Source organism: Atractosteus spatula, chromosome 1, assembly GCF_055471065.1.
Source record: "Atractosteus spatula isolate fAtrSpa1 chromosome 1, fAtrSpa1.hap1, whole genome shotgun sequence".
NCBI classification, from domain to species: domain Eukaryota; kingdom Metazoa; phylum Chordata; class Actinopteri; order Semionotiformes; family Lepisosteidae; genus Atractosteus; species Atractosteus spatula.
The window spans coordinates 36,495,781-36,509,722 of NC_142706.1; the positions used below are offsets into that span (position 1 = coordinate 36,495,781).

The 13,942-nt window shown below is 35.8% G+C and overlaps 1 protein-coding gene across 3 annotated transcripts; it reads right to left on the reverse strand.

The window, feature by feature from the left end:
* Positions 1–922: 922 nt before the first annotated feature.
* Positions 923–6,448, reverse strand: otop1 (otopetrin 1). 3 transcript variants are annotated; one of them, XM_088922974.1, is made up of 7 exons: positions 6,079–6,448; positions 5,399–5,535; positions 4,883–4,941; positions 4,400–4,526; positions 4,274–4,280; positions 2,203–3,110; positions 923–1,093 (listed from the first exon to the last, which is right to left on the reverse strand). In XM_088922974.1, exons 1-7 carry the CDS (start codon positions 6,446–6,448, stop codon positions 923–925), a joined length of 1,779 nt encoding a protein of 592 aa, XP_088779100.1. The 3 variants fall into 3 exon arrangements, with proteins under 3 accessions (XP_088779100.1, XP_088779091.1, XP_088779110.1); XM_088922965.1 differs by lacking the exon at positions 4,274–4,280 and adding an exon at positions 3,272–3,274 and having other exon boundaries at positions 4,396–4,526; XM_088922984.1 differs by lacking the exon at positions 4,274–4,280 and having other exon boundaries at positions 4,396–4,526.
* Between the last annotated feature and the right edge of the window lie 7,494 nt (positions 6,449–13,942).

A 13,942-nucleotide genomic window follows, 5' to 3' on the forward strand; every position in this document is an offset into this window, starting at 1 on the left:
AGGACTTGAAGAAACAAGGATTTTTGCATTTGGACTTTTAAATCTTTTATACAATCCATTCAATAACTGTTTTTTTTTCTTCATTTTTTCTGCTTCATCATACAGGTTTACTTTAATAGCAGGCACTGGAAATTCCCAATCAATGAAGTTACTTATAGTGCATTATACAGCTTGAAAAACAATGCAGATAGATGTTTAGTATCATTGTAATTATTTTTTATGATTTCTTCATTGTTCAAACTATACTTTTCAAAAGAATTGAAGGTGAGGATGAAGGAATGACTTCAGAAAAGAGATATTTACTGCATAGGCTTTAGTATATTGAAAACATTTACATATTGCACTGTTTCTCGTGAAATACCATATGAATATGGTAAATAACCATATATAAAGAAATAAAAAGAGGGAATTTCAGAGTAGATGCAAAAAAATGTCAACATGCAAGTCCTTAAATTTTGGATTTTGCAGGAATTACAGGTGGCATAAACTACTAATATTTACACTGCCTTTATGAAAAGTGTACTTACATTTCCATGTATGTTGTGATAATGATTATTCCAAGAGTGTGAATATTATAAATAATTTGAAACACATAAGAAAATAAAGTACAACTCAGATATATCATGTATATACTGTATATTCTATATTGTTAATCATATGAAACAGAACAAAAAGCACCAGTATTGAAATCTGAGTCTGGCTATTAATATTACCATCTTATTCTAAACCATCAACTGTAACTGAACCACAGGGCCTGATTTATCAACTGTAGGAAAACTTTTCATGTAAATAATTTATTGTGGCATGAACAGTTTGCCTAGTGGTTAATAAAGACCTTCTCTGAAAACACATAATTGCCAGTAATATTGGTAATATTTAATATATATAAGTTAATTCCGTGTCTGCAAAATGTTTTCGTGTTTTAAACTTTTCTGAGTACTTCAAAAAGTGAAGCAACTGAATGCATGCGGTAAAAAAGGCTCATTGGCATGGCAAAGTTGAGGATTGTAGTCCATGTTGTGACGCCAAATGTTTCTTCTTCCAATCCATTATCATATTGTGGGCGACACCCAAATGCTGGCAATATCCAGAGCTTTAAAAGACGGAAAGAACAAAAACATTAGAGTGCAGAACTTTAGTTAACAAAGCAGATTAATTCAAATATTCACAAATACAAGAGAAAACATTTCATACTCTGAAAAACTATCAATCTCCTTTCATTTATTGAATTTGGGTGGCATGGTGGCACAGTGGTTAGCATTGCAGCCTTGCAGTTCTGGGGTTCAGTTCCTAGGGTGCTATTTGCATGGAGTTTGTATGTTCTCCCCATGTTTGCGCAGGTTTCCACAGGGTGATCCAGTTTCCTCCCACAATCTAAAAACATACTAGTAGAACTGGGAGGTTAATTGGCTTCTGGGAAAACTGGCTCTGTGTGAGTGTGTGCATGGTTGTGTCTGTATGTGCCCTGTGATGGACTTTTTGTCCTGTCAAAGGTGTATCCTGCTTTGCACTAGTTGCTTGTCGAGACAAGCTCTGAGTCCCCCTGCAAACTTGTTTTGGCTAAAGTGGTTAGAATATGCATGGATGGTTTGTTGAGTTTATTACAGTGGATTAGGCTTCAATGGACAGAAATCTGTGGCCCCTAGATCTTTTATATTTTTTATAAAAATAAACAAAAAGATGGACAAGGAGGACAAAAAGTCTCTCTCACATATGTTGCGCCTGAGGTTGGAACTGGTGGATGTCGTTCTAGTTGCAATCTCTCATTATGAGATGCTGTTATGTAATGGAGGAATTTGCCTGTGCACGCATTGTGTTTTGTTTTATGTCTTATAATCAATCCTGCCACCAGAACAGCATCATCGAGTAACTTCAAGATTCAAATTTCTACTTAAAAATTGCGGAGCTGTTTTCTTCTGCTGTGTTGTGCTAAACTCACAGTGGTACTGGCCAAACTCAAATAAAAGCATTGTTTTGGAAACTCCAAAAACACACAGCTAGCTATTTATGCACTTCATACAATTTCGCTGTAAAGTATTAGGAGCATGCAGGTTAAATGATTTTTTTTTTGCTGAATGATAATAAAAACATGCCTTGTATCCTTCTAGTTTATTGTAATAATCTTAAAACCTGTCTTATGTTAGTATTGAAATATACCAGCTTCTTCTGTAAAAATCCAGTTTGAAAAATATGTGATCTTACCGAAATGTTGCACAGGAACAGAAACACGGCAATGTTCTTCAGAGCTTTTCTCCTCTTGTTTAGTTTTGCAGACCTTCTCTTTGGTGCTGAAATTGAAACTTCTGGGAGCCTTCTTGGATAGCTGTATACTTGTCTATTACCTTCTTGATCATTTTCCAGAGAGGCACACACTTTATCTTGATCCTCAAATGCTCTGTTGATTATACCATTGTAGGGTGGAGCCAGAGAGAGATTGCTGCTACCTGTCACTGATAAAACCTCTGCTCTTGCCTCAGTCTGATCCTTCTCACTCACGTCCTGTTTTCGGTAGAGGGATTCAATAATGAAGAGGTTCTGAATGTACTTCTCTAATATGACAAGCAAAGAGTATGTAAAGTTTGTCCATCTGTATTTAGGAAAACTCTCAGCAGAGATCACTGCAATGATACTGCACCAGGAAATGAGCCATGAGCCAATGGAAGAGCCAAACAGCAAGTCAGTATCCAGCTTCCTGGATGGGTTCTTAGAGTAGTCCAGTGGTAAGTTATCACTTCGAAAGATAAGTAGGCCAATGCTCCCAGCTGCACACATGAAAATCAGCATGACAATTCCATACCAATAAAACATGGCTATTGCTAATTCCCTGGTCTCTACCGAGTCTTCTATGTGCATTATATATATAACTAGGACAGCTATTGTACTAGCAAATGCAATTAGTCCCAGGATCGGGCCTATGACAAGGTCAGTTGTCCTTATTACACCTTTATGATTTCTTTGGTAGTCAATAGTTCTCCCAATATTCTTCCACATGACAAAAAGCATAACAGAGACAAAAATGTGATACTCAATGTTAAATGGGAAAAGGTAGTAAAGGGTGTTGGAGAATGTTGAGCAGGCATTTGTAGTACAGTTGCACTGAGGTTCATCATCTTTATCTGAGCAGAAAAAAGAAAAAATAATAAAGAATAAATCACGCATATTGAAATCTCTTACTGCTATCCAAGTTTAAACACAAAATATGCACGGTTGGAATGTTATGTCATCCGTACAAAATGACAAAATAGATTCTTAACATAAAATAATAACACACTGACTTATCTTCAAATATAAATGCTTAATAATGTGAATTACAAATCAAACTATTTTCTAGGTCCAAATTTTGAGATTCAGATTTAATTTGAAGAAAACACCTTTTAAATATTGTGTGTTGAAAGAGAAAGATCTCATTTGTATCTCATTTATATCAGAAAATATTTTAATCATGATTCATGCGAGGGAATATATTTGTTTTAAAAAACATAAGATGGAATATAATCATTCAGAAAAAAACTCAAATTCCCTTTAGTTTCTTTTGCTTTTTAGTTCTCCCTTTACCTCTGAAGTTGCATTAAGTTTTGTTCTTTATTTTCAGTCTCCACTTTACACTGTGGAACTTGGGACTTCACTAACATTCCCATGGAAACTAACAGCTCAGCTCAAGTGTGACTCTTTTGTTCTTTGAGTATAACTAAACTATAAAGAGAGAAAATGTAAGTCTAGTCAAAAAATTTAATACGGGAATCCTTTGATGGGGCTAAATGTAATGTCTGAGCAGTTGAATGATTGGTAATGACAATAAATCTCTGTCTCCAAAACATCAAAGCCTATGTGTTGCTTGAGTAGAGCTCTGCAACACAGAGTTTAATTAAACAAAATCACAAACAAAGAAGCATTTAACACTTATAAATTTGTGAAACAACTGTAATAACTTGCAGTTAAAGCAATAAAAATCTAAATATAGAAAACCTAAATAAATCAACATAATTTCAGTAATAATTTTGCTTTTAAAAAATCTAGGAAAAGTGGCCTGAGGTGGCCTTCATATGAATGTATTATTATTTTCATCACTGCTGTTGTTGCTGTCACTGTTGCGATTGTTTTTGTTTTAATAATAACCTATGGAAGACATCTTAGTAAGAGTATTTTTTTCTGTAAAACAATCAGGCTGAAAAAATGAATGTTTAATTTCACCATAGCACCTCTAACAGGACTTCATTTAGATTAGGCAATGCAATGTGCCAAAGAGCTCTGTAAAACATGTACCATGAGTAACAGTAAGTCTGGGTCTCCCACCTAGTTTCATTTAGTGCTTTGATGTTAAACACACAGGTTAGCCAAAGTCATGTAAATTAATGTGCATTTGTATTTTTTTACATGTAATTATTTGATTCTTACCTACTGTGCCATTTACATAGCCAAGCGATGACAATCTTCTTTTGTGCTCATTTAAAAAATGTTCAGCTTCAGACATCACTCCGTTACACCATAAAAGTAGATTTGTAAAGACTGCATGAATTACTCCAAACCTATGAGACAAATTTCTTATTTTTAGAATACAAAGGTGTTCGCCTGTATACTTTAAATGTATGTTAATTTAAGCAAATTATAAATTTTAGTCAAATTGAATGAAAAAGAATACACCAGGTTAGATAGTATTAGTCATTTTAATTAATTTCTTAATAAAAAAACAAATATAAATAACACTTCATTATTCTCATCAATCATGCTACAGTATGTACACTTTTGCAAGTATTTTAACATGATATGAAATTATTTATGGAATTAAATTAAATACTAATAATTAATAATAATTACTATAGTAATGGTACTAAAATATTTTGCAAAATTGCATAAACACAGTATATTGTTATAGTTCATGTACCTTTCAAAGGTCTCAGATGTCTTGATCACATCCTTAATATGAAACCAAAGGAAATGTACCTAATACAGGACAAATTAGACATCTTAATGATAAACTAAATACAAACTATAGGTACAAAATGTCTCTTGTGCTTAAAGTAAAATGACAATGAATTAATTTATGGAGAAAATAGAACAACTAATTAAAGTGTATATATAGATCCACTTGACAGTTGGATCAAGTATAAAAGAAGGGGTACTTCTCATGTGTCATACTTAAACCATTGATTTAAGAGGTTATTTCCTAGCTGTGCCTGTGGGATTTTGAAAGTACAAGGTTGAACGTGCACAATGGTAATGAGCAAAGTGTCTGTCCAGAGAACAAAGCCATATTATTCCTAAGGAGGACAACCCTGATCATTTTACAAAATACAGAAAAAATGCATCAGTTGGAAAGTATTACAAAATAAACCTGATACATTTATAAAAGTGACTTTTTTTTGTCTTGACACACCTCAAATAATACACACTGTCTTACCTGTGAAATGGTATGAACAGCATGAATTACAGGGTAAACACCCACAGCTGCTGATAAACAAGCTTTATATCCAACAAAATGTCCAATTCGGAAAGCATCCATAATTAGTGAGATCAAAGCAAGTAAAGTTAGCCCTCCTAAAAAGAAAAAGAAAATATATTCCTATTTTTATTGTCAATTTTCAAAAGGGTGGGGTAGTCTTGTTTAATAATAAACCAATCTAAAATGCTAGGACATCGAGATTTTTATGCAATTTTGTATCGACTTGGATATATATGTAACTTGTTTGATGCGTGCGTTTTTATTAGTTACTACTACAGTATTTGCGTTTTCACACCATAATTAAACAGAAAATTTTAAAATAGACAATTTACCATAATTATTTGGTAATATAAGTAGAAATCAAAAGTTTTTTTTGTCACTTAAGATGTAGTTAAACATATATACTCTGTATAGCAAATTAGCATATCAATTACATACAACTACGGAATTATTAAAAAAAAGGCGAAGTTTTCAAATCAGATTAACTAAACATTGATAGAGATTAATGATTAATTTATGAAATATTTTTGATATTATTAAATGACATACTGTAAACATAATTCGCTATTAATCGATTAAAGGCAATTAAATCTAATAGATCTAATTCTGCTTAATGGAGCGCAATGAAGTTATTCTACCTCTTAACCAGCTTGTCCCCGCTTGTACATCCTTCTCCAAGACTGGGCTGTTTTGGCTGTCTTTTCTGATGACATACCAGAGCATCCACATGAGTTGCAGGACCATGAGAGTGATGAGAAAAGACAAGAGGTGCTCTTCTTTGACAGAGCTGCCACGGTGCGATAACGAGAACATCAAGGATACACCAACCAAGAGCAAATTGACTCCATACTGGCCGCTTATGATTTCTGCGTTTTTCTGGGGGTAGTCGTTTGTAAAACTTGTTTTGAAATTCCTGAATATTTTCTTTTCTTTGCCCAGAGTAGGTGCAGCAGAATTATGACAATTCCTGTTGAGGCACGTAATATCCAGCCCACCGTGTTCCACCATGGCACCCAATTCTACAGGCTCCAAATTCTTGAAAAAAAATAATTAGTAAAATCTAGTTTATATGCATTTGTTAACGCCAAATCGGAAGTTTTGTATTTTTGTAATTAAGACGAAGGAAAAAAAAAAGAAAACCGAAAGACTCGCATGTTAAATTAGGTTCTTTTCCCAAACAAGAACTAATACATCAGTTATAGTTGGCTTGTTTCATTTACTTGAAAGCGTATTAAGCGGTCTAGGTTTATAATGATTGGAAAATCAACCTTTTGTGATTGAGGAAATATTTGACTAAAATTACTTCATACCCCTTCTTTTATACCTTGTTTGCTGAGTCACTGAGATTATGCAGAATAGATAGAATTTCAGTTACCAGTTGCTTCAGTCCGCATCATTGAACTTGTCACAAGTTTTTTTTTTCCAGAATCGATCTGCTGTTAGAGCCAATCTTTGATTTAGTCCACACTGTTTCTTTACACAACCGTGATGCTTCGAGGCATTACAAAATACGTGATATTCAAATATTCACCTTCTGACTGTGAAATCAAAATAGAATTTTTTATAAAGGTACAGTGTCCCTTTAAGGCTTTCCCACTCCAAATAAAAACCTATGAACTAATGTTTTATCGGAGATTGTTCAGCTGGATGGTTAAAATTTCCTTTAGAGAGGTTTGAAAGCCACTTCTTCAAATAATGGTAACTCGTCCATCCTTCTGATGAAATAAATTAAAAACAATCGCAGAAAACGTTTCCGTTTTACTCTCAACTTGTTATAATGTATCTACAGTGCATTTTCGGGATGTAGCACTGAAAAACCTGAAAGTAACATCCAAAATGCTTCCACAGAGTCTCCCACTATTTCGGTTTTTCTTATACTGTATGTAATCCTTTACTACCTTTTCTCCCATGGTAAGGACGTAACCATTTCCTAAATACAGAATCGGGTTACAAAGGTAAAATCTACAATGGTTCTTTATGTTTCCGTCTTTGTAAAATTACACGACACCTTTGATGTGTTCAGCATTTGCTGAGTCATATGTATCTCATTTTTTATTTTAATTAAAGTCTCCTTGCAAGGTTTAATAGAATATTAGCTCGGAATAAGTGAACAAGAAGAAAATCCTTAAACAATAGTTGGACTGCTGACAAGGCAGAAACATTCTGGTAATCGGAGACAGTATACAGAGCTTGTTTTTAGAAAGGAGCTACTGAAGTATATATTTATTTTCAATATTTTGTCTTTACTGGAGACTCATCAGTACACGTGTCTGTTAAACATTGGAGAAATTAGCTGGATTAAAAATTTTCAGCAAATATTACTATTATTTACATTTGGTTACGGACGCTCAATTAAAATTCTACCATATACTCGAACCTTATCCCAGACATCTTAACTCCTCATTTACAGCTTCATTGCGTTAATTCCTGTTTAGATATAAAAAAACATAGGATTATGTTTTTTAGATTACTTTAAAATACTCAAACTAAAATGTTTTAATCTGTCGCAGCAACTTCACCGCTTTTAAACAACAATAACTTTAACGCAAGCATCACAAGAAAAGGAAGACAAATACGTACCACACCAATAATAATAAACTCGTACTTGTGCATACAATATACTGTATATACAAGAATCCACAGCAGCCTCAAAATATCTTTATAACATTGATGAACAGAACTGATTTAGCATGATGCAAATAAAAATGAATAGATTCCGGTATTTACAATATTAAATTAGATCAAACAGAAAATCTTTTAAAATTGCTGAAAATATTATTTTGATTCTTGTGGTCTTTAAAGAATTTATTAAAACCCCATGAGGGATAGTAGACCACTCCCACTGTCCAGTGGAGAATAAATTCAGAACTGATTTTTTCAGATTTACGTGATGTAAAAGAAACTGTGATGACAACTCAAGAACTCTTATTTTGATGCCCTCTTAATCATTTGGTCATTAAATGTGAGGCAGGCTTGGTATTTGTAGTGCTATGCTTTGGCTAAAACAACCTGACAAGAAAAAGATTGATTTCTCTTCTTTGCATAACAAAGGACATTCTTTTAAAATATGAACTGCTCCTTTTTGTGATAATCATGTCAGACAAGACTGCCCAAAATGCAAATTGTGTTTCATCCATCTTTCTCCATTTTTCCATTGTATCTTGATGGTGTCAAGAGTTTTCTGAAGATTTTCAAGGCTGCACCAGTGTGAGTAAGCATTCCAAACCACATTTCTGACCACACGTTTCTTTATTTTTATTTTACCATTAACTTGAACATTTTAATGATGAATACTACAGAAAACAGAGATGTCTTATGGAGATTTTTGCCGGTGTCACTATAGTTGTTGAAGTAACTAATCCTTTAACCTAGATTTATGTACAATTCTCTTGGCTTCCCTGATAATAACATGGTATTGTTTTGCTTTGTGCTCAGTCTCCTTTAATACCCATGGGCAAGAAAGCTGACTCCCAAAAGATTCCCTTCTATAAACTTTATAAGGTTTATAGAAGGTGAAACTAGGTGAAACTAACACGTGACTGAAAACTTTACCGTATCTATAGCATTTATTTTTAATAAGGCATGAAAAAGAAACGGTGCTTGCAGAAAAATATGTAATTATTTTTTACTATGTTATTGACACTTTTACTAGGTTACTGACATTTGGTACTATCAAGATTGTATCCCAATGGAATTCCTGCATTTTCTTTGATAAACCATTTTTTGTGACTGCTCAAATAAAGTGTGAATAAATATAATGGTTACTTTAGAATTAAGAATTAAACGATTATATCATGGGAAAAAATGTGTGTCTCTATCATTTATTGAAAAGAGTTACCAAAATGCTAAAATAAGAATCGCAAACCGTTATGCAAGGAGACAAAGTGGGAATAAACCACATGTACTGAACAGAGTTTTTATCTAAGGGTTGGCCATGCCAAGTCAGAGTTATGAGTTGTGATGCACTAGTTCTCTTGCTCATCCATCCATCTTCTAACTGCTTTATCCAGTACAAGGCTGTAGGGGACACTGGAGGCCAAGGCAGGATAAACCCTGGATTGGATGCCAGCTCATCACAGGGCACACACAGAAACAAACACACTCACAACAAGGCCAGTTTTCCCAGAAAACAATTAAACTACCAGTATATCACATATACCAGTATATCATTATGCAACTCCTGGGAGCAGGAGTGGTGCTCAGTTACCAGTACATTCTGCTGGGGCTGGCACCAACCAGATTGGATGCAGTTCCTACTCTGGCTACTGCTGTCCCTTACAAAAAAATACCTGTGGGACGCGAGGAACACTCTCACCTGGCACAACATAGAGTGGGGAGCGAGGGAGCTGGAGGAGAGGATCCTGGCGGACCTCAGAAGGAGGATGAAGCACGACGTCGCCAAATGCGGTTTCCCCACGGCGAGGGAGCGCTGGAAAGGACTTTTGGCCCTGTACAGGGACTAATGGACAAAAGCAAGTGGTAGGGCTTGAAGGGACTCTTTAATTGCGCAAATCCGGCCCTGTTATCCACTTGCACAGTTCGATAACGGACAATCACCGACGTTTGGAGTGTTTTTTTATTGCATGCAATGTTTATTATTTGTGAGAATGTTTCATTTTTTTTTAGATATTGTTACAGAAATAAAATATATTTTGTAAAAAAAATATCTTTGGACTTTGAGAGAAACCCAGAACCCCAAGAAGAAACCCATGAGAACATGTGGAGAACATCCAAACGCAAGACACACAGATAGCACCCCAGGAACTGAACTCAGGGCCCTAGGGCAGCAAGGCAGCAATGCTAACTACTGTGCTACCCTACAGTAGCTATCTTTGTGTGGGGTGCAAATCACCTCGTCATTTTACATGAGCTTCACCTTGTCTACATCAAACAAGGTGATGTAATTACAGTATAAAGGTGACACAGGAATCTGTACCAGGACCACTAAATATTAATCTTAATCTTCATTTATAACAATGACTTTTGAATTTATTCTAATTAGTAAATTTGCAAATTTGCAGATGATGTCAGCAGGACATGGGAAGACAAGCAAATACTATTGAAGTAACAAATGAAATTCAAAAAGATTTAGATAAAAGTCAAGACTAAGCAAACAGATACAGTAGTAGATGCTAGATACCGTATTTAATGTAGACAATATTAGTATAATATAGTATTAATAAGAGTAATGCTCATAATATTAATAATACTATTGCTTCTTTTGCAGAAACAAACTGAAAAAAAAAACATGTTTCTATTTACAGGTCATTTACATATTCAAGACAATGTGGGGAAACAGAGGCAAATAAAATGTTAGGATATACTGTATAGTTAAAAGTGCAGAATTTAAAATAAAGAGATATTATGCTAAAATTATGTAACATACTATTAAGGCAGGGTGGCACAGTTGTTACTATTGCTGCCTTGCAGCACTGATGTGCTGGATTCAATTCCACACCAGGGATGCTAGCTGCATGGAGCTTGTACAGTAGCTCTCCCTGTGTTCCACTGGGTTTCTTCTGGGTGCTATTGTTTCCTCTAACTAAAAAGGCAGCTGTCAGTCCTTAAGATCACAAAACCCAACAGCTAAGCTCTTCCCTAATTAAATACAGTTGGAAGAAAAAGTTTGTGAACCTGGATTTCTGCATTAATTAGTCATAAAAATGTGGTCTGATTTTCAACTTTCAATAATAGACAAACACAATCTGCTTAAACTAATAACACACAAACAATTGTACTTCTTGTCAATATTGAACACATCGTTTAAACATTCACAGTCCAGGCCGGAAAAAGTATGTGAGCCCTTGTATTTAATAACTGGTAGAACCTCCTTTAGCAGCAATAACCTTTCCTGTACCTGCTGATGAGACCTGCACAATGGTTAGGAGGAATTCTAGATCATTCCTGCTTACAAAACTGTTTCAGTTCATTGATATTTCTGGGATTCCTTGCATGACCAGCTCTCTTCAGGTCATGTCACAGCATCTCAGTTGGGTTGAGGTCTGGACTCTGACTTCCAGAATACGAATTTTCTTCAGTTTAAACCATTCTGTTGTTGATTTACTCCTGTGTATCGGGTCATTGTCTTGTTGCATCACCCAACTTCTATTAAGCTTCAGGTGATGGAACGCTACCCTGACATTCTCCTGTAAAACTTCTTGATACAATTTTGAATTCATTGTTCCCTCTATGATAGCAAGCTGTCCAGGCCCTGAGGCAGCAAAGCAGCCGCTGCACAATGCTTCACGGTTGGAATGAGGTTTTGGTGTTGGTGTGCAGTGCTTTTTTCCTCCAAACATAGCATTGCCTGTTTCTGCCAAAGAGTTCAACTTTTGTCTCATCCATCCACAGAACATTGTTCCAGAAGCATTGTGGAACATCCAGGTAGTCTTTTGCAAACTTGAGAGGTGCAGCAATGTTTTTTTTTTTGGAGAGCAGTGGTTTCCTCCATGGTGTCCTTCCATTAACACCAATCTTGTTCAGTGTTTTTCTTATAGTGGACACATGAAGAGAGACTTTGGCAAGTTCAAGAGATTTCTGCAGGTTCTTTGCTGTTACCCTAGGGTTCTTTTTCACCTCCTTTAACACTGCGCTCTTGCCGTGATCTTTGCAGTACGTCCACTCCTAGGGAGAGTAGCAACAGTACTGAATTTCCTCCATTTGTAGACAATTTGGCTTACTGTGGCTTGATGAACACCCAGGCCTTTAGAAATGCTTTTGTAGCCTTTTCTGGCTTTATGCATCTTTACAATTCTTCTAAGGTCCTCTGATATTTCTTTTGATCGGGGCATTGTTCACATGAACAGCTCTTTCTTGAGAAGAGCAAACTCTATCAGTAACCAACCTTTGTGTGTCATTCTTTATAGGGCAGGGCACCTCCAATCTCATCTCATTGATTGGAACACCTGACTCCAATTAGCTTTTGGAGAATTCATTAGCCTAGAGATTCACATACTTTTTCCAACCTAGACTGTGAATGTTAAAAATGATATGCTCAGTACTGACAAGAAGAAGTACAATGGTGTGTTGTTAGTTTAAGCAGATTGTGTGTCTATAATTGTGACTTAGTTGAAGATCAGACCACATTTTTATGAGTAATTAATGCAGAAATTCAGGTAATTCCAAATGGTTCACAAACTTTTTCTTGTAACTGTATGTACTCCCTTTCAACTGATGTGTGAGGTAGCCAGATACCTGGCCAGACACCACACACCAGGGCACCATGGGGGAGCCTAGTTGTAAAAGAGACGGAGAAAGACAGAAAGCAAATGACCACACACCAAAGACGAACAAGCCTAAACCCAAAGTTACTTTATGAAGCAGCCCGAGGTTTTGTCAACTGAAGAGTTAGATTGTAGAGAAAAAGAAATGAGTTCTGTAACAAGAATAAAAGAGTGCTGGATCATATTTTCCTTTGCACATGCTTTCAGCATTGCCAGCCTGTAACAAACACATTATAGAAAATAATAATAATTCCTTACACTCATATGGCACTTTTCTGGACACTCCACTCAAAGTGCTTTACAGGCAATGGGGACTCCCCTCCAACATCACCAATGTGCAGTATCCACCTGAAGCCAAAGTGCACACAGAACGCTCACCAAACACCAGCTATCAGTGGGGAGGAGAACAGAGCAATGAAGCAAATTCATAGATGAGGATTATTAGCAGGCCACAATTGGTAAAGGCCAAATGGGAAATATGGGCAAGATGTTGAGATAACACTCCTTTTTGAAAAACGCCCTGGGATTCTTAATGACCACAGAGAGTTAGGACTTCGGTTTTGTCTCACCTGAAGGATGGCACCTATTTACAGTACAGTGTCCCCATTACTACAAAGGGGCATTAAGACCCACACAGACCGCAGGGTGGATGCCCCTTACTGGTCCTACTAAAATATCTTCCAGCAGCAACCTTAGCTTTCCCAGGTACTGGCCAGGCTGCTTAGCTTCACTGAGTTGCCAGTTGTGAGTTGTAGGGTTATATAACTGCTGGCTATAAAAGATATTGCTGCTTTGTAATCAGTCCATAGAACAGCAACCAGATGCATTCGGGGGTTTAAGGGAAAGTGCTACACTGACAGGCTAAAGGAACAGAACCTTTTTAGTCTTGAAAAGAGTAGATTACGAAGGGACCTGATACAAGTATTGAAAAGTACTGACAAAAGTACTGACAAAATCAATTTTGTGAACCTAATGCATTTCTTCAGAATAAACAGTGAAACACAAATCAGAAGGCAAAAGTGGAAATGTGCATTTAATGTTAAAGTGCATTTAAAATCCAGAACAGCACTTGTTTACTCTGAAGGCTGTGGGAGTACAGTATGTCACATGCTGCCCAACCATATTGTTGAATCTGCTACACTGGCTTGATGAGATCCTTGGATTAATTAGCCTTGGTACTAACTACCAAAGACAGCTAGGCGGACTGAATGACCTCATCTTAATTGTACCTTTTTATTTTCTTACAATATGGCCTGCTTAAATGAGTATAAATGACATG

Excerpts from the sequence above, each read along its gene's own strand:
- otop1 (XM_088922974.1), bottom strand. The coding sequence starts at position 6,448 with ATGGTGGAACACGGTGGGCTGGATATTACGTGCCTCAACAGGAATTGT. Across the intron at positions 4,942-5,398 it reads CTGTTCATACCATTTCACAG|GTACATTTCCTTTGGTTTCA; the intron begins GTAAGACAGTGT and ends GTCCTGTATTAG. Across the intron at positions 1,094-2,202 it reads TGTTCCTGTGCAACATTTCG|CTCTGGATATTGCCAGCATT; the intron begins GTAAGATCACAT and ends CGTCTTTTAAAG.